The following is a 20494-nucleotide window of genomic DNA, read 5'->3' as shown; positions in this document are numbered from 1 at the left end:
TCAGTTAACCAATACTCATGGAGAAACTGGTATATGCCAGTTCCCATAAGAGGGAAAGAACACAAAGACAAATGCTGAATGAGACTATTCATTGTACAGACAGGTGATCACCAAACACTGAGCATGTACAGAACCCACCAGCCCTGTGTGTCTGTGTGTGTGTGTGTGTGTGTTCTGTGTAAGCATGTAGTCTTGCCAGCAGATGCAAATCACGTGTGCAAGGAACAGATGCAACAGAGCACTTACTGTGCTCTTCAAGGAAGTGGGAACAGTCTGGATTGACTGAAGTGTCCTGAGATGAAGTGTTCTAAAGTAATACCTTTATAGAACTTCTAGAGGAGAAATCATGTGAGTTAGAGAGTAAGTCATGAAAAATGCACTTGAGGATATTTAATGGAGAGAAATGTGGGATAGGGGAAAAGAAATTGAGAAGGCAGGACGGAAGAAACAGATAATCAGGTGAGCTGAAGGAAAGGGACTGAGAGGTAGATGCAGAGGGAGAGAGGTGGGGAAGGATGAGAGCCAGGCACACAAAGTCAGGAGAAAGAAGATGCATGAAGGGCAGCCATTGCTTAGATGTCAATGACTAGTCATGAGAGCAGGGCCCCGATGTGAGTGCCCAAGGGGATTTGCTGGGGTGGCCTCAGACCTCCGGCCCCACCCTCCCAAAGACAACAGAGGAGACCAAGTCAACAAAGGTGGATTCTGGGAGACAATCTGTCCCCAGAAAGGATAAAGTTGTGCTGAACACAGAGATGTCCTGGGGGCCAGGCAAGATACCACATGCCCTTGGGATTCTTGGGTGCCGAAGAGCCAAAACAGAAGGCAAGTTTAGGCAGAGCCCTGGGATTCAGGTAAGCAAGGGGTACGTGGGACTTTGAAAGAAATGATCTCCTGAAATCAAATTCTGGGTTTAGATTAGAAAGGCTTCACTTTCCTACGATATGGTAGAGCTGAGGAAAACACCCGGCATTCAGCTGAAAGGAAAAGATATGCAGATTTAGAAAAGAAGAAGGACTGAACAGTTCAAAGAACTAAGTGTAGAAAAGGATCCAGACGACCTAGGATTGACAAGTAACATCTAGGAGGCTTAGGAGGTTTGAAGCCAATTGTAATAAATCTAAACATAAATCTCTGGATCTGTCCTCATTTGTGTCTGGCAGCCCCCTTGATCCACAATAAAGTAACTTCAGTTCAGCTCAGATATACACAGTAAGCTCTGTGCTGTCTAACCAGGTGTAGCTTGCCCAGCGCTGCAATGGGCAGAGCAGGCAGCAGACACAAATGTGAGAGATGGTTTTTCGGGGACGAGAGTCCACTGTGAGCCCTTAAGGTGGTGGCAGAAGAAAGCAACCTCACTGCCAATAGAAGCCAGGCAGTGAAGCCTTTTGATGAAAAGCAGTTGGAGGGTTGAATTTAATGTAGCGTCTTTTGAGGAGGGCTGGAAAGCTACCTCAGCTGGCTGCCCGCCTGGGCTGACATAGCTGGCGCACAAGATGTGAGTCTTCACAATTACTTCATGACCTCAGATTCTGTTACTAGCTCCACTTCATAGGGGAGAAACTGATGCATAGAGAGGTTAAGCAACTTGTGAGAGGCCACACAGCTGGTAAGGGGAAGAACTGGAATTTGAACCCAAATCTCTCTGGCTCCAGAGTTCTAAGTTCTCAATCATCATGACTTAAGGTTAGGTTTGCCCCTGAAACATTATACCCCAGAGCGAGAGCTGGCCTGGACTTCTGTGGTGAAAAGGAAGCCCTTGCCAGGAAGTCCTCTCCGAAGGACAGCTCCAAATGGGCCACTATGTGTAGGAAGACACACAAGCTGTACTACGAAGTACAGTCAAGTCTGACTGAGTCAGTCTGGGACAATTCAAGGACACAGATATCCTGCAGATGGTGAGCTGCAGGAGTGAGGCCCAAAGTGTAACAGACCAGGGGATGGAATAAATGCAGGCAGGGCTGGGGTTTCCTGAAGCTTATTTTGTACCTGTCTACACAGAAGGATCCCTCAACGCCCCAGAAGTCTTTGGAAGTAAAATCTGACAAGCGGTGGTAGGTGCTCCCTTGACCTCTTGTTGCAAGTCACAGGGATCTGGGTCAACTGTCACCTTTAGTAATTGCCAACGTCTACGGGTAGAAGCTATCGGCGGTTTTGGTTTGTGTAGCCAATCTTCAGGCAAGGACAAGTTATTTAGTTATTAGTTAAGAATAACTTAAACATCCTTTGGGAAAGACCTGACACTGAGCGGTGCCCTGGCAGTCACTGGGGACTAGCCTGGTGTCAGGATTCCAAGGCCAGTATTACTCTTGTTACAAGCAGTCCCCACCTAGGGGAAGGCTCTGGGAAAGAACAAAGGACCACACGTAAAAAGAGAACCGACTTGTTCCGGGTGGTTCTAGAAATAGGACCACGATGAATCTAGGTGGCCAGGCAGACTTTGTCTCAAATCGACTTATTCTTAACAAACTGTCTTCTGTGAAGGTGCTCACAGAGGGTGTCAGAGCAGCAACAGGAGGACCCCCTGTTGGAACAATCAAAGGGGCTTTTTGTCTTGGTTAGGATACTGAAGTAATATTTCAGAACAGTGCCTAGCACAGAGTAAACATGGTAAGGGTGCCTGTGAAATAGAGGAGTCTGTTTTCTAAGAAGCTCTTTGTAAGCCCCCTGAGCTGGGGAAATCGTTAGCCATGCCTCCGACTGTCTAAGGCAGGTCCATCGTCAGGCTGGCTCAGGGCCCTTGCTCCATGTACCTGGCAGCTGCCAGCCTATCGCTCCTAAGGCAGGGTCCCAACCCCCCGTTTCCCCCAAGCCAGTTCTGTGGGAGAAGGCAGAGAGAGAGAGAGAGAGAGAGAAAGAGAGAGAGAGCGCGCGCTCTATGGGGGACCTTAGCAAAGCCCCTTCCCCGTTCCTCCCCCTTCTGTCCATCACTGCCTCCTCTTCTCATACTAGATTCCAATGTGTCCCAGAACTAAAGGACATTCTGCTTTCAGCTCCTTAGTGCAGGTTTTGTTTCCAGGAGTTCCCACCACACTGGCCTGGGTCCTGTGCCCTATTTAGCCCCAAGTTTAGCCCCTATTTAGCCCACAAGTTTCCTCTCGCTTCCAAGACCCTCATATCTCCCAGTTCTGCTGTGTTTGGGATTCCTCCGGGGTTATTCAGCCTCAGTGATACTCCTGCAGTGAGGGCAGCTGGATGTCCAGTTATTCCAACCGTCTCTTTTCTAATAAACCACAAGTTCATGAAGTTAACTCTGGACAAAATTTAAGAGCTTGCCGCTGAGGGCCTAATACTGGTTACAGACCCATAAAACGGTTCCCTCTGTGTAAGATCACAGGGTGGTCAATGTGTGGGAAGCAGGGGGCCAGGCATGCACTCTGTTTCCTGGCTCAACATCTTACTGGAAGGTCTTCTGGAAGTCTTAGGAGGGGTCAGATTGCAGCTTTTTGACATTTTTGGCCACCTAAAACATGCTGGGGAGTTTTAGTGCTCTGGAGAATCCAGCCTGGTGAGTAACACTGCTCCACAATGGACGTGAGGGTTAGTCCTGGGATGGCAGGCTTGCCTCTCATACCTCAATAGGAAAGAATCTGACAGAGAATCAGAGATGGGAAAATGATCTTAAGGCAGGAGACAAGTCATATTCACAAACTCCAGAGCAGGGGAGGCAAGCAGCACTTGGCATTTTACTTAATAGAGCTTGTGCTCCTCAGAGATGACTGACAAGACCCAACATCTGAGAGAAAGGCACATCCCGCAACTCCATGTCCACACACATACCTTGGCTGACCTGGTGACAGCCCCGATCTCTGAGTACAGATCCGAGCTATCTGGGAAGTTTTCCACCACCATGGTGCACACGTGGTGGAGAAGCGACTGCTTGTGCACGGTGTCTTTGACTTCTGGAACCTTCTCGAGGTAGCTTAACTCAAATGCTTTGGCCTGTTAGGTGAACATTAAATAAAAGGCAGGAAGAACAAGTTTTATCCAGGCTCTTAGAAAGGCACAAATGATTCGACTCGATGCCCTGTTGGAGGAGCCCAATATATAGACCCGAAGCTTCTCAGGCCACACGCTCCATCATTCTTAGCTGATCACACAGGGACCAGCCATACTGAGAATGAAAGGAGCCTCCAGCCCTTTCCCACCAAGGCCATCAGCCACGGGCTGTCCCAGGACGCTATCCCTAAATCCAGGTGCTGTGATGCTGGGTCTCTAAAACTTGTTTCTCCCATTGGCTGACTGCTATTCTACTTATCGGCCAAAGATAGGCCTTTTTGTTTTGTTTCGTTTTGTTTTAAGTTTGTTTATAATGTGTATAAGTACAAATATTTGAGTGATAAAAACAACTATTTGTACTTACACATATCAGACAAAATAAAACAAAAAAAAAACCAGCATAGAATAAAATATCTCTAATGTCAATTTTGAGAGTAGCCAAGCTTCTAAGGAATAGTGTTTATTTTTCTAAGTTTTCTTATGTATAGTAAGATACAGGTTCAAATAAGTAGTCCCTAATAATTTAAGAACAAAATTCCTTCTAGATTTTTAGCAAGAAAATACAAAAGTTGAGGTACGACCTCCTGGCACGTGAAAGGAAGGACAAGGGAGGGATGAGCATAAGGGACGCAGAAGACTTACATTAGTTCCATTTAGAAAGTTCCCAATGGCTAAGAGAGTAGACAGGATGAAGCCCAAGGTTTTATTGTTCTCCAATTGGTCTATTCCTTCCTTCAGGTCCAAAAGTGGTTCTGCCACTTCCTTTCAATTAAAACAAGTTGGAAGATGATAAAGAACGTACATTTTGGCTTTTTCCTTTGTTCTTGTTAATTTTTGTACAAGGTAATAACCGTGCCTTGGAGTTCTCCTCACTGTAAGTCAATCCCACGTGACTTGATGGGCACATGCTCCTTGTTATGGAAAAGTGCCAAAGGTAGTGGAAGAAAGTCTAGCCCCCCAAATCTCCCCCGTGGAGGCCACGTCAGTACCTGCGACTAACAGGAGCTTGTGCTGAGGTGACAAATGCTCTTCCCTCTGTTCCTGCCCATGTTTCAAGCACAAGCAGGACCGTTAGGTCACAGCACCTCTCCTGCTCTCTTCTCACCATCGCTGACTTCTTGGACACTCCTCCTTCACACGTTCCTTCAGAATCTGGACCCTAGCCTTCTTTGCCTTTCTCCTACCAGGCAGATGACACTGGCAACTCTGGCCTAACTGTCCCTGGACCACTCAAGTCTCCTAACTTCCCCTCTAGGCACTCTGGCTAGTCACCTCTTTGCCTGGGTTACTTTCTAGAAGGCTACCATCCTCTTTACTCCCACCGCCTTCATAACTCACACTCTCTCAGACTTGTAGCCTTCCCTGTAGCTTCACGGCCTCAGTCCCTCTCTACTGTCATGGGGTGACCCCCACCCCCGACTCCCACGTTCTTACTGAGCCTCTCCCCTAGCCTGTAACCCACATATAGAAGGTTCAGCTTCACTCTCTTCAGCCTAACTTATGCCCTGCCTATCCCCAACCAACACTGACCCAAAAACTATTTTCTCCATGATGTTACCCCACTTTGTTAGATAAAGTCACCTAGACATGCTGTTTTGTGACCAAGTCATGCCAAGTGTCCTAAGTAGTGCTAGGTTTCTTCAGCCCTGCTTGATTCTCAAATGAATTCAAATAACAACAGTTTCCTCCTGAAGCCCCTGAAACCCACCGCTACCTATCCGGCCCTCATTATAGGACTGCTCCCTCCTTTGAAGAAAGAGGAAAACTATGCAGCCTCTCCACCTGTGCTTTGATTCTGTTGCCTCTGGGCCCTTCTTCTCAATTAGGCTCACCTCCACCTCACCGTCCACCTGTCCCTTTTCCTCTCCACTGGTTCTTTCTGCTCAGCCAGCAAAAATACTTCCATTGCTCCAGGCCAGAGAGGATGCCTGCTTCTTCTGCTTTCTACTCAAGATGAGTCTCCCCATGTCTTCACTGTCAAGGTCCCTTTCCTTCTATTCTCAACCTCTTGCAATCTTTCTTCTGAGATACGCTCTCAAAGGGACCTACCAAATGACTTGCTAATTGTCATAGCCAATGGCAGTTTAGATGATTGCTATCAAGTGGATGGGTTACAGATCACTTTTCCATATTGTGTTTCTGTATTTTCCAAATTTTCTACAATAAGCATAAAGAGTCAGAAAAAAGTTTAATAGATTTTTTTTTTAAAACCAGTCATCTGGTACCTACCATCCAGTGTCTGAGGCTGGTGCCAGGCAGACACGTCAGAATAACCCCTCACTGGCAGGTTGCTGACCCCTTAGCATAGATACAATCTCAGCATAATCTACTCAAACCCTTTCTCAGGAACGATGCTGCACCACCTTCACCAATAAAAATCTGACTTTCTCAACACCGAGGATGCAGGATTGGCTGCCTCTCTTCCTAAGTGCTTACCTTTTCTGTAGTTTCATAGTCCATTTTGAATGCCCAGAGGTGGAGCCGCGCCGAGAGTTCACTGATGGAGGAAAGAGTAAGAAGAAACTGCTCTGCACTGCCCAGAGGCACCTCCGGGTTGGCCAGCTGAGCTTCCTGGATTTTCTGCTTCTCTTCTTCGGTGGGAATCATGGTTAGAATTTTCTGGAAAGATGGGATGATACAGTGTACGTTCTCTCTTAATGATGGAACCTATCCCACCCCTTTGGTGTTTCCAAATTCATACTGCAGTTTTCTAACCAGGTAGTAAAGATAATTCTGTTGTCAGGGCTCGTGTCATATACAGGCGTTGCATTGTTATAAATCAAATACACTTAGAAAAAAAAAGTCCTAGTAGCATCAAAACTTACATTCATTTGGTTTAAACTTCCCTCCCTCCCCCTCTCCTTTAATCTGTTTCATAAGCAACTTGCCCCAAATTTTCTGGATCTTGTACATAAATGACACTCTAGGCAAGAAATGGGAATGGAGGTGAGAGAAAGGTGAAAGAGGAGGATAGTAGCGAACAGCTCCTAGTTCCCTAGAAAACAGAGTAAAACTTGTCAAAAATATATGCTTTCTAGTACTTCCCGTGGATTCATTTTAAAGCTTACAAAAATGAATCATTTTCAAAGAACTCAGATTGACTTGTACATGGAACATATATGATATGAGGTATGATAAAAAAACAGTGTTTTAATTTAAAATATTATTACAGCAAAAGACACATTGCCATTAATCGCCCTCAAAATACACCCTCTCCCTTTGCTTTGAACACACTTGTCCCATCATTCTTGCCACTTTCTGAAGCAGTTCTGGAAATCCTCCTTTGTGAATGTCTTTAGTTGTGCTGTCATGGCTGCTTCAAGTGTCCTTAATTATTTTGACTTTGGGGAAGAGCCAGAAGTCACATGGTGCCAGATTGGTGAACAAGGTGGATGAGGATTTTTATTTGACAGAAATTACCGTGCCAGCAGCGATGTGTGACAAGCGTTGTGATCACAAAATAAGCTGAATGCTGCTGCCGAGAGTGCCGTCCAACGGAAAGGCAGGGATCTTCAATATGGGAAGCGGCGCGTCAAACCCTAGTAACAGTGTGTGACAAGTTTCAACTTGTTCAGTGCAGTCAGTCGGGTGTGAGCTATGGTTGAGAAAGGTGTGTTTTAAAGTGTGCTGTAAATCATCCCCATCATGACAACACTCTTGTGTCACACATTGCTTCTGGTATACTGCAGTTTCTGTCAAATAAAAACATTACGATGTGTCCTCATCCACCTTATTCACCAGATCTGGCATCGTGAGACTTCTGGCTCTTCCCCAAAGTCAAAATGATTCAGAACATCAAGGCAGCCATGACAGCGCAACTAAAGACACTCACAAAAGAGGATTCCAGAACTGCTTCAGGAATTGGCATGAACGATGGGATAAGTGTGTTTGAAGCAAGCAGGAGTATTTTTAGGGGGATTAATGGCAACGTGTCTTCTACTGTAATAATTTTTTTTGTTTAAACATTCATTTTGTTTGATCACACCTTGTAATTTTAATTGTTTTAAATATTTTAACTACATTTTAAATTTTATATAGAAATGAAAACACTTTAAATAATATCAAACTCAAGTCTGATTGAGAAAAAACGATGATGGTATTTATAAAGAGCAATACCTACCTACAGATGCATAAAGTATATCTTTTTGCTTGTATTTGTTTTTGGTTAAAAGTTAATAGTGGAAGGCAGAAGAGGCTAAATGACATCAGAAGGATTATGATTCTCACAGATTCAAGTTCCTTAGTGATTACATTTTAAAAGAAGGTAAAAATGCCCATTATATGACACATCACATACAGTATTCAGGTATGCTATCATTATTTTTCTCTTATTTTTCCTCATGTAGTATCAAACCAAAGAAACATACTTTATACGATACTATTTTGTAATGCGTTAATTCATTCATCCTAAGTGGCCTTGGTTACGGCTCTATAATAGCAAGTACCTGGGAAGGAGTTCTGGTTCTGGGTAAGATGGAGTAGGTACACTCCACCCTGTCTGTCCCACTAAATGCAACTCTACACCCTGGACAGCATGCATGGAACAGCAATTTGAAGATGAAAAAAATAAATAGTGGCCAGTGGATTGGGGGAAAAGACCAGAATGGGAAGTTCAGCTGGACAGATAATGAGTTGACTGTATTTCCTCTGGCGTTCCCCAGCATGGGCTCAAGGCAGTCTGAAATGACAGACAGAGCTCTAGTGGAACCCTCTGATCCTGCCTTGGGACATGGAAAAGGGAACCCTAGCAGTGACAGGGGCGGTCACAGGGGCTAGGAGGCACCTAAAACTTTGAGGGAGGGAACCCTCCTCTCCAATCAGTGATGCTGTGGTCCCAACAAGGCGGGGAAAACCTCTTCTGCTTTTCTTTTTTCTCTGTCTCCCCTCAGCTTGGTCCCAGATATGGGCAGAGTCACAGAAAATAGACGACGATATGAGGTAACTTTGCCAGCTTTCAGCTGGAAGACCAAAAAGGAACGTTCCAGTGAACTGGAAAGTACTGGGCAGCTCATAGTGAATGAAGAAAATGAAGAGCCTGGCAAAACAAGTGTATAAAGTTGTTTAAGAATTTCTGGGCTCATCCCGGAGCTGTTCGTATGTGAAACTGACTTTAAACAGCACATCAAAGACGTGGAGACCTGAACTAGTCTTTGAAAACCGAGCTGGGACCACGGTACACAGGTCAGAACCTGCGGCCTGATCCCAAACAGGGGAGGGATAGTTTTTGATTCTTGATATGAAATCAGAGTTACCCTGATATAAAAAACTAAACAAGGATCGTACAAGAAAGCTATAGACCAATCAATATTCCTGATAAATCTAGACGCAAAAATCCTTAACAAAATATTTTAAAATATAAATCAATGTCAATATATTAAGATAGATAAACATATTGTTATATTTTACATAGCAATATAATAAAAATAATAATCACAAAGTTAATTCAATATGCAAAAATCAATCAATGCAATTAATCTATCTGATTAAGTCTGAACTAGAAAATTCAGTTATTTTAATTGATGCAAAATTTTTTGGATACAATTCCATATCCATTCATAACAACAACAAAAAAATACTCTCAGCAACCCAGCAGTAGAAGGAATTTCCCACATTTGATAAATGATATTTATAAAAACAATCTACAGCTCCCATCGTCATGTTTAGTGGTGACAGACTGAGTGCTTTCTCTCTAAGATTGGAAACAAGACAGGGTATATAAAAATTTTTTTTAAAATACAGATTGGAAAGGAAAAATTTAAACTGTTCCAATCACAGATGGCATAATTATCTGCATAGAAAATTGTGAGGAATCTACAAAAAGTTTATAAAACAGTGAGTTCAATAATGTTGCATGATATAAGTTAACCTTCATACACAGAAAAAAAATCCATCTTATTTCTATATATTGATAATGACCAATTACAAACTGAAATTTTTTAAAAAAATGCTATTTCCAATGAAATACTTAGGCATAAATCTAAGAAATCATGTGCAGGATCTGTATGCTGGAAAGTAGAAAATGCTGATGAAAGCAAAGAAGATCTAAATAAATGGGGGGATATACTGTGTTCACAGACTGAAAAACTCAAGAGTCACATGCTAATTTCCCCAAAATCCGCCTATAAATTTAACTCAATTCCAATCAAAATACCAGCATGATTTTATTGTGGATACAGACAAACTGATCCTAAAAGTTATGGGGCAAAACAATTTTGAAAAAGAACAACCTTGGAGGAGTCACACCACCTGACTTTAAAATCCGCTATAAAGCTATAGTAATAAGACAGTGTGATATGGGCAACAGCATAGACCAGGGGTGTCCAAACTTTTTTCAACATTTTTCACCAAGGGCCATATGCAGTAAAATACACAAACAGCCGGGCCACTCACTCCTGGTGAAGTACGTGTTGCCTCACCTGGTTTATTTAAGTAAACTAAATATATTTTTGGAATTTGCTGCGGGCCAATTAACAATGGATTGCGGACCGCAGTGGCCTGCAGGCCGCAGTTTGGACACCCCTGGCATAGACACAGGGATCAAGGGGACAAAATAGGGAATCCAGAAATAGATTACACAAATATGGCCCAGTGATTCTGACAATGGTGCAAATGCAGTGCAATGGAGAAAAGATAGTATTTCCAACAAATGGTGTTTGGAACAACTGGAATCCTTATGCAAAAAAATGAACCTCAACTTAAACCTTACACTTTATACCTAAATTAACTCAAAAGAAAGCAGAGATCTAAAAGTAAAACGTAACACTACAAAACTTTTAGAGAGAAAATCTTTGTGACCCATGTTAGGCAATGAACTCTTAGATATGATACCGAAAAGGAACAGATTGATAAATTGAACTTCACCCAAATTGAAACCTTTTTCTTTGTGAAAGACAATGTTAAGAGAATGAAGACAAGTTACAGTTCCTCTAAAGGCTAGACACTGAGTTACCATATGACCCAACAATTCTAATTGTAGGTACGTACCCTAGAAAATATTAAAACTTACGTTCACACAAAACCTTGTACATGTATATATACTTCTGGCAGCTTTATCCATAATTGCCAAAAACTGGATCAAGATAAATAGGCTCCAATGTATGAACGGACAAATTACAGTACATCTCTACAATGCAGGAGAACTCAGCATATACACACGGACAAACTATAGGTACATACCACAACTGGATGACTTTCAATGTTATCAATCATACTGAGTGAAAGAAACCAGTCTCAAAAGGTTACACACTGTATTATTCCATTATGTGACATTCTCCAAAAGACAAAACCATGCTGATGAAAATAGATCAGTGGTTGCCAGAGGCCAGAGGTGGGCTGAGATTGTGGACTAGAAAGGGACAGCATAAGAGCACAGCTTTTTGGGAGATCGAACTGGTTTCAATCCTGACTACAGTGGCCAATGTATGCCTTTATACATATTTTAAAACTCATAGAACTGTATACCGAAAATGTCAATTTTACTCTATCTTAATGCAAAAAATTAAAAATAAATAAAACACTGGGCCCCGGACACCATCATCAGCAAACATGCAGGTGTTTGCAGATTGTGCCTCAGGACATAACTGGGCAGGGGAGCAGTCACCTGAGTTTGATGAGAGTATTATCAAGAAGGGCTGTCTCATCATTTCCCAGAAGCCCGTGATGCCAAACTGCATTGACGATGTGTGTTCTGTGCTGCAGTCCACAGTGAGGTCACAGAAGGTGAGGCCTCAGATACCTTCCTTCCCTTCCAACATTTCCCTCATCATGGCCCCACCCCCTGAGATGATGTGGGTGGAATGTGAGCATCAGGGGTGATATTCAGTGACAATGCTCCATGCTTTCCCACAGGCTCACGCTACCAATCCTACCTGTCCACACGGACGGTACTGAAAAATAACCAAAGCAATCCAAGCAGATGTCACTTCTTTAAAAACACCCAGGATTTGAACTCAACTAGTTTTCAAAATAAAACCTTAGCTAACATGTGTATTTTAATTTTCTTCATGCTCAAATTGTATCAAGGATGTACAAGAATTCCAAAACAAAATATTGTCAACGCTTTTGCCCCTTCTTCAGAAGGCCTTTTCCTGCGGTGGTTTTAGTTGCTTTTTTCCTTTGGGAAAGTAATCAAACACTCTTACTTTTAGTTTTCACTTCTCTGACTAATTTAAACCATTTGTTCACTGTTGAAGATTTATGAGGTTGCCATCTGCCAGTTTATTTTATTTTATTTTTTACACATCACTGACAATAAAATAGCCATAGACAGTGGAACGGTAGGTCAAGGTCGCCTCCTATGAGGTGATGGCCCATTTTTTCCATGAGTACATGAAAGGGGATAAGCATGAGGGAACCTCTCATTTGTTCTTCTACGCTGTCAGTAGATTTATTGACAATTTGAGGATCACCATTTGGCTCCACAGAGAGAAAAACATCAAACGAGACCACTACGCAATACTCTCAGTGTTTTTTCCACTTTCTCCCAGACAGTGTTTCTCCAGCACTGCTTTAAGTATGCTTGCTTTTGTATCTGAATGCAGCATTTCAGAGAAAAATGCACAAGTCTCATTTTTTTATGGACCCAAATGCTTTTGGGTTTGGCTATCTCTTTCACCTGCAGGTGAGACCATAACGAGTAGTTATTTTGCCTTGTGAGTTTGGAAGAGAACCCTGGCGACAGCTCTGGATGAGCATCTAGCATGAGGATTTTGGTGACAACAGCAGAAAGCTGAAGCCCTTACAGCTGAGCCTGGTTTGTACACAACTTGCATATTCTCACGAGACAACGGCTTTCTATTTGTGTACTTATTCTCACAGATACAGAAGTTGTTTGTTGTTGTTGTTGTTTCTTTTTACTTCTCAAGGTGTGTTGGTAGAAACTTCTTTCATTTTCGTGACTACTCAGTGAGGCACATTGAACAGAAATTATTGCACCAAACTTGCAGACGAAGTGACTTGCCTGAAGTTAACTTGGGCCAACCAAGGCAGAGCTGGAGAACCACCTATGGGACTACTCCTAGTTTCCCAGCATCCACTCCACAGATCACAGCAATTCAACTGGAAATGCAAAATTAGTGTGGCCAAGGCACCCATCCATCAGCGCATGGCTGACCGACTATGGTGCCCACACCGCTCTCGGCTCACCTGTGTGTGTCCAGCACCCACTCAGGCCCCTGCGGACACACAGGGCTTGAAAAGGTGCTATAGTGTTGTACTTGTGGCTAAAGGGAACTTTTGTTTCTGAGATGCTGACAGGTCTGGCAGCCAACTGGGCCCAGTTAAATGTCATGTGGGGCCATTCAATTGTGCTACCCTCTGATTAGATACAGGCTCTATAAAAATTAGAAAAGCGAGAAAAAAGAGGAAAGCTCTTCATACTTCCATTCGTGATAACTTAGTGACATGTTATTTGGGAAAATATCATTAATACTACTCAGAAACGGCCTCAAAATAATGTTCTAAAGTTTAATGCCCTTATGAAAAATGACTTCCTCAATGAAGTTAGCTCTTCCCTCAGGTTTACATGACAAACTAGATGCACACCATTGTGTTGCAAAGCAAAGCCACAGGATGTCATTTAATACATCCTAATCACATTTAGGTACACAGAGGTTTCCAATGGCCCTAGTAAGCTGTAACACCATGCTACGGTGCCTGCATCCCAGAAGCAGATAGTTTGGCAAAAGGCCCTTTGTGCAGGAGCTAGAAATCTTATTAGTAGACCTGTAAGGACACAGCTTCCATCTCGTCTCAGGCCGGACTTAACTCTTGAACAACAGGCCTAGAGAATAAGCTCTGGGTAACTGACTCAGCATGTACATATAGACCATGCATGTTCCATGGGTCCCTGAGGTCAGTGGCCAGAGACAACAAGTAATGGCTGAGAGTGCCTGGATTCCATGTTCTCCAAGAGGACTGGTGTCTGCTGGACTCTTCTCAGCCATGACTGAAGAGGTGAAAAATATACACAGTTTCTGGATTGACATAGTCAGCCTTTAGATCAGTGGACTCAAGCGGAGTGATTTTGTCCCCAGGGGACATTTGACAAAATCTGGAGACATTTTTTAGTTGTCACTACTGGGGTGGTACTCCTGGCAGCTTGTGGGTAGAATCCAGGTATAGTGCTAAGCATCCTACAATGCACAGGTCAGCTCCCACAATAAAGAATTGTCCAGCCCAAAATGTCAATAGTGCCCCCATTGAGAAATCCTGTTTAGATGAGAATTGTGATAAAAAATGTGTTTCTGTGACTAAATATGGATTTACTGAGGACTGAGGGACACAACCAACTCTCAGGAAGGGCTTAGCAGGGTTTTCTACAGCTGTAGCTGATGTGTGAAGTTGGTGCAAAGGTAAGTGCGGTTTTTGCAATTTTTAAGTTTTTAAACCGCAATTACTTTTGCAGCGACCTAATGTTATTCCATACGTCAGCTACTCCCAGTAAAAGACCATAGGCAGCACTGTGAAATGGATTGCATTGCCTCATGCGTCTTCTCATTCCCCTTTCAGATTCCCTCTTATTCTCTTTGGCACACGTGGGCCCTCTTGGGCCAGCCTCCCCAAGTCCCATGGTCTGCACTTTAGACCCAGGCTCTAGAGCTCACATTTCAGCTTGATCTCTCACTGGCTTGTGAACTTGAGCACAGACTAAAACGGGACTCACTCCCTTCATCCTTAAGATGGGGAACATACTAGCATGTACCTAATAAGGTTCTGATGAACATCTGTGTAAAGCACCTACCTGGTGCCTGGCCCACAGGAAGAAACCTACGAAAGACAGGTTTTCTGCTGTGGTGCTATTCCTATATCCATCATCATTACTGTTGCTATCATTATTCCTTCCTGGATCAAAAAGGTGCTCAGCTGGATACCAGTCAAAAAAGGAAAAAGTCATTTGATTCATTCTAAAATCTAAGTAACTTATTGGATCTGAAACTATCCCCACCCAGGGAGACCTACATTTCAGGAAAGAACAAAGGCAAAACCCAATGGAATCAATCTCTCCTGACAGACTTTCAAGTTCTCATGACAAGAAAGGGAAAATATTTTTAAAAGGGGATGCTGCCATTTTTTCCTTTGATCAGGCTAGCTCTGGTTCCACTGGAAGCCTCTCTCTGTATCAATCTGAAGTTTCTGTAATCTCTAAAAGACACTATTATGTAAATAGGATGGCCGGAATGTGTATGAGGGCCCATCACGTTGTTTGTCCTAGATAAAAGACTCTTTGTACTTGGTTTGTTCAGTTTGGCAGCCCCCACCTGCCTAATAGCAAGCCAATGCCTTTTTCCTGCCTTGCTCCTCTGGGAGACCCAGAGTGGGGCTGCCCCACACCAAGGCCTGTCCTGTCCCCTTCTTGCTATCTGGCAGCTATCCCTCTCTGTATTTACCTGCTGTCACCAGGAGGGAGCTCCCTCCTTTATACCACCTGCCCCAGTCAGCCACATGCCCTCACTCCCTGGCACCCCACCTGGATATGTTGACCTGTTCTGCTGCATGGCCTAACTCGAAGGCTTGGGGCTCAACTTCCTCTCCAGCCAGAAGGAAATGCATTTCCCTCCTTCTACCTGCTCCGGGAACAGGGCATGTGTGTGTTTCTCAGAGTAGAGCTGCTAAGGCCTTGTATTGGTTTCCTAGGGTTGCCATAACAAAGTTCCACAAACTGAGTGGTTTAAAACAACAGAAATTTATTCTCTCCAAGTTTGAGAGACTAGAAGTCTGATATCAAGGTGTCGGTAGGGCGATGTTGTCTCTAAAGGCTATAGGGAAGAATCCTTCCTTGTTTCTCCCTAGCGTCTGCTCGTTGGTATTCCTTGACTTGTAAATGCATCACTCCCATCTCTTTCACCATCATCACATGCATTCGGTTCTGTGTGTCTCCTATGTATTCTCTGAGTTCATATGGCATTCTCTTCTCTGCGCCTAGGTCCCAACTTCCTTCTTATAAAGATATCAGTCCCTGGAGTGGGACCACCCTAACCCAGTATGACCTTATCTTAACTTGATCACATCTGCAAAGACTATTTCTAAATAAGGTCACATTCTGGGGCTCCAGGTGGGCCTGGATTTTAAAGGCGTACTGCTCACCCCGGTACAAACCTCTAGGAACACAGTGTTTCCTGTGGAGGTCTCTCCCTTCCAGAACATAATGGTATGCCTGCCCAGCTGGGTTCAGATGCCACCGTGTGCCCCACTGCTCCCTCCCATACTCAGGGCCGGGGGCATGTCTGGCACGTAGCCTAAGCCAGTCCTCATGTCCAACTCTTCTGTGTAGGGTTTGCTCTACCTCGCTACAGTCAGTCCTCATTGGTTCCAAGTCTTTCAAATAAGAGTGTATATGAATGAACCCCAACTATGGAGGAATAGGAAAGGAATTCAGGGCTCCTTGCTAATAGGAAGATGGGTGGGTATCACCCAATGTCACAAAGCAGTGTCCTCATATCCCCACTCTGACCCAGTAGATCCCAGGCTCTATCATCCGTCTGTATGAATCTGTGACAGGGCCAGTGGCTCTACTCACTCTTTCTCCATGGTTAGAACAGCAGATTTAACGTGCTGCCAACCAGCACCAGCCCATGGGGAAGGGAGAACACGGCTTGGTGGAAGAGCACTGCACCCTAACAGAGTTGAGCTGTGGCTCCAGCTAGGCCACCTACCAGCCAGTCAGTCACGGCCATGTCACCCAACCTCTCCACTTTTGACATTCAGATCAACAGATGCTAAAGACTCAGTTGACTTATGTTCTCCAGCTTAGCAAATGGGCCACATCGACATACCTCAGCAAGTGCCAAAAGAGAACCCGTCATTTACATGGCTGTGAGCACACATTGAAAGCCCTAGTTTTGAAACTGTTCATTAAACATATTTGGTTTGAAATGAAATAAAAAAAGACTTTCTTAGCCTCCTAAGGAGTTTACCATCTTCTTCTTCCACGTTGAGGTCGGCGGAGTGCAGTCAGAAGGAAGTCAGTAAATGAATCAGAGTGAGGATCTCTGAACTTGATAGGTGAAGGAGGGCTTTTCCAACCCCCAGAAGTTTTTTAAAAATGTGAGAATGATTAACATTATTCAGAGTCTAGCTGAGGCAGAAAAATGGCAGCCACCCTACAGAGAAAGTCACACTGGACACAGCAATGCTTTACATATGCGCAGTATTATAAAACACAAATAACGCTGCATAGAGCTTCTCTTACCTCAATTCCTTCTTTGTTTAAGGCGTATTCATCAAAATTCAAAATGGCTATCTTAATCGTTCTTGGAGGGGGTAGTACCGTCAAACCAATATTAATAGCATTGCTCCTCTTGGAATCCAGGACAATGATCTCCTGCCTTTTTCCATCTGCAGCAGTTTTCTTGGTGATAAAACAAGGAGAATCCAAGATTAATGCATCATCTTTGGTCCTCTCTGTGTTTCATGATTAAAAGCAAACTCACTGCTTATTTAGAGATGAAAACAAGTGGCCCCGATTTAGCTCAGGAAGGCCTGGCTACTGCTCAGCACAGAAGAAAGAGATCAGGGATTAGTTCTGAGAAGCCGCCAAGCGCAGGTCAGCAATGGAACTTCACAAGTCAGACACATTACAAAATAAAATTGATTTTCCTTCAATTGGGAAAAATGTGATATTTTGCAAGAAAAAAAAAAGAGAAAAAAAAAACACCCTGTTTTTTTCCATAAAAGCAGTGGAAACAAAACTAAAATCTCTCAGCGCTCCCTTCCTGTGGCTTGCAAGGTGTTGGAACGTACTCTAGTTGGCCCCAGTGCGTATGGTGTGTGCCTAGAAATGGAGATAGTTGATCCACAGGCCAAGAAGACAGGAGCGACAAGGAGAATCCGGCAATTCCTGGCCTTGTCGTCTCAGGGGCTCCTCTCACCATGCAAACATCCTACGTTCCTTATTCCAGAGCAGCTGCCACACTTAGACACCTGGGCAGCTGCCACTGGAGGGTGAAGAGGGGCCTTCCAAGGAAGGGAAACCAAAGGGGAAGAGGAATGAGGGTAAAACAGGCCTCAAGACAAAGGAGACGGGATAGGGGGCGAGACGTGTCCAGGTGTCCTCACAGAGCCCTTGTGTGTGGCTTCCCTGCTGGCCTGCGTGCTCCTTGGGACAGGCCCTGTGTGTGAGCTGCTAAGCCAACACTTGCCCAGAAATGAGATGACAAGGCCCTCAGCTTTCTCCCTGAGCTCTTGGGAAGTTAAGGGCGGTGGTCGTCTGGACAAGGAGAGGTGGCAAGCTCCTTACACCGTGTTCAGCTTTCCCTTGAGGCAAAGAGCTGGGAAGACGACTAATTTCATTCAGAGATCAAGCCTAGATGGCCATGATGAATAAGGCACAGTGGACCGCCTGAAAGAAAAGATGGGCTATGCTCACTATGGGGTAACCAACTCACCTGCCTGTGTGGGGGGGGTGTGGGGGTGGGGTCAGGGTCTGGAAGAGCTGATACTTGAGCTGGGCCCCAAAGAATGTCTAGGCTCTAGTCTGGAGCCGGGAAGAAAAGATAAGGAGATAAGAAGTGGCTTTGTCTAGGTTGCTGGGAACTACCAGAGAAGAAGTTGGAGGTTTGAATGGCCACATCTGGGGGACCACAGGAGCCAGCTGCTCCGACTCCACTGCAGTCAGGCCTCAGCTGAGCAGCTCACTGCTGCTCGCCATTGGTCTCTGAGCTAAGGCCTACCCTACTGGCTGGGCCTGGGAGCAGCTGAACTATCTGGGGAGGCTGGCCTGCTGTAACATCAGAGGCTGGAAGCCAGCAAAGAGAAATGGACTGTGGCCCTTTAAATCCTACTGAGCGTTTCTAAACTCGATTACTAAAATTCTATTTTAGATTCTTCAATAAGCACTTGGGAATAAATTAAAATTTCTCCACGAGGAAAATAATTGAAAGCATCCTGGCTGTTTGGGGGCCTGGTGGCCAGGAAGAACCATTCCTGTGGGTGTGGCCATCGGCTTTGAACAGTGGGCTTCCAGGGACATGTGGCATATAGAAGCATCCCCATTCTGCAGGGCAACACTGTCTTCTACATATTTAATCAAGTAAGTTTAATGGAAACCCCTGAAATGTAGCTTTTAAATCTAACTTAAAATATCATTTTGTGTGTGGAATGTTAAGAAGGAATGAGAAAAGATTTGATAAAATGCTGACTACCAGCAATAAAGAGGGATGTTACGACTTGCAATGCCCACACTGGGCTGCTGGGGTGCCCACTCTTCCAAGTATTGCAGGACACCTAGCCAACATCCATTCTCTCTTCCCTGCTCACCAACAAGACTTTGGTGTTTTTCAGGCTGGCAATGTTTCCTCTATATCAGTCACCTCCCAGGACCCTTTGCAGCTAAAGCTGGCCATGTGACTGAGTTCTGGTCTTTAGTGTCATCATTAAAAAGAGACAGACCCAGCGGACCATGCCTTTTGCCCTGTCCTCTTCCTGCCTAGAATGTGGACATGAAGCCTGGAAATGCAGCCGAAGTAATAAAGCCACATACGGATGGCATCATGGAAGATGGAAGAAGGAGCCTGGGACCGAGCACTGGAGAGGCAGCTACCCGTAGACAGGCTCCAGGGCAGGAGGCATTTATCGGAAGGCCGGATTCCCTGGGAATCATCAGCTCTGAGCCCCTCACCTACACAGTCCCCCTCATTCTAGGAGCATAGAGAGAGATGCCTGGGAAGGCCCAGCCCAACTAGAGAATTTGTGCAAATGAGAAAAAGACGCCCGCCTCTGGGAAGAGACAGCCGCATGGCAAACATCTTGAGAAAGAAGCACCACTCATTTCAGCTCTCCCCTCGCAGCCAGCAGGCATGTGCAGCACACAATCTGCACAGATCTATGTGGGGGCTGTGAGCCTGACATATCCTGGCCCCCATGCTCAAGAGAACTCAATTTACACCAGTGGGCACACCCACACACTCCTCAAGTTAGGAAGAAGTAATCCATGGCGCATCCTCAGAACGGGGACAGCTGTCTCCATACATGACACTGTATGTTTTCAGAGCACTTCCACCCACTTTGTGAAGGAAAGAATAAGAATTAAAGTGATATCTGAAATTGAATTATTCAATCTCTGGATTTTATCCAGGAAGTGTTTTAAATGCTGTTCTTCATAGTTAAAACAGACTCCACTGGATACTGCTGAGCACTTAACTGCCTTGGGGTCCGTTCCACCCGAGATCAGGGAGTGGGTCATGTGAGGCTGTCCAACTCTCTCCTTCCCTCTCACAATAATCTAGAGCAGCACGTGCAAGGGCAAGCCAAAGTTCTCTGTGCCCGAGAGCACATGTCCATGTTCAAAGATTACAGTCATCAATTCTGATCCATTTCAATCATCTTTCTGGGATCAGCAAGTGTGACCTTCACTATGTCCTTCACACAATTCTGTGAGAGAGTAACTGCTGTGCATCCTCTTCTATAAAGCCTTTCATGCCCACTCCTTCTTCATTCCCTCCACTTCTACCCTGAGCCTGAACCCTGGTGCCCAGCCTCCCAACACTAGCCTCCTGCT

At 44.5% G+C, this 20494-nt stretch overlaps 1 protein-coding gene across 13 annotated transcripts in view; it reads right to left on the bottom strand.

Moving 5' to 3' along the window:
- The window catches only part of FHOD3 (formin homology 2 domain containing 3), a 436559-nt gene that overhangs the window by 30056 nt on the left and 386009 nt on the right, over positions 1-20494 (bottom strand). For all 13 annotated transcript variants that reach the window (XM_033087594.1, XM_033087595.1, XM_033087598.1 and 10 more), the window contains 4 exons: positions 17189-17347; positions 6436-6618; positions 4642-4761; positions 3781-3942 (listed from right to left, as the gene is read on the bottom strand). In XM_033087594.1, the coding sequence (XP_032943485.1) occupies positions 3781-3942; positions 4642-4761; positions 6436-6618; positions 17189-17347 (624 nt within the window). The remainder of the gene's footprint in view (positions 1-3780; positions 3943-4641; positions 4762-6435; positions 6619-17188; positions 17348-20494) is intronic.

Source organism: Rhinolophus ferrumequinum, chromosome 19, assembly GCF_004115265.2.
Source record: "Rhinolophus ferrumequinum isolate MPI-CBG mRhiFer1 chromosome 19, mRhiFer1_v1.p, whole genome shotgun sequence".
NCBI classification, from domain to species: domain Eukaryota; kingdom Metazoa; phylum Chordata; class Mammalia; order Chiroptera; family Rhinolophidae; genus Rhinolophus; species Rhinolophus ferrumequinum.
The sequence above is the reverse complement of the archived record's forward strand: the minus strand, read 5'-3'. Positions and strand labels throughout refer to the sequence as shown.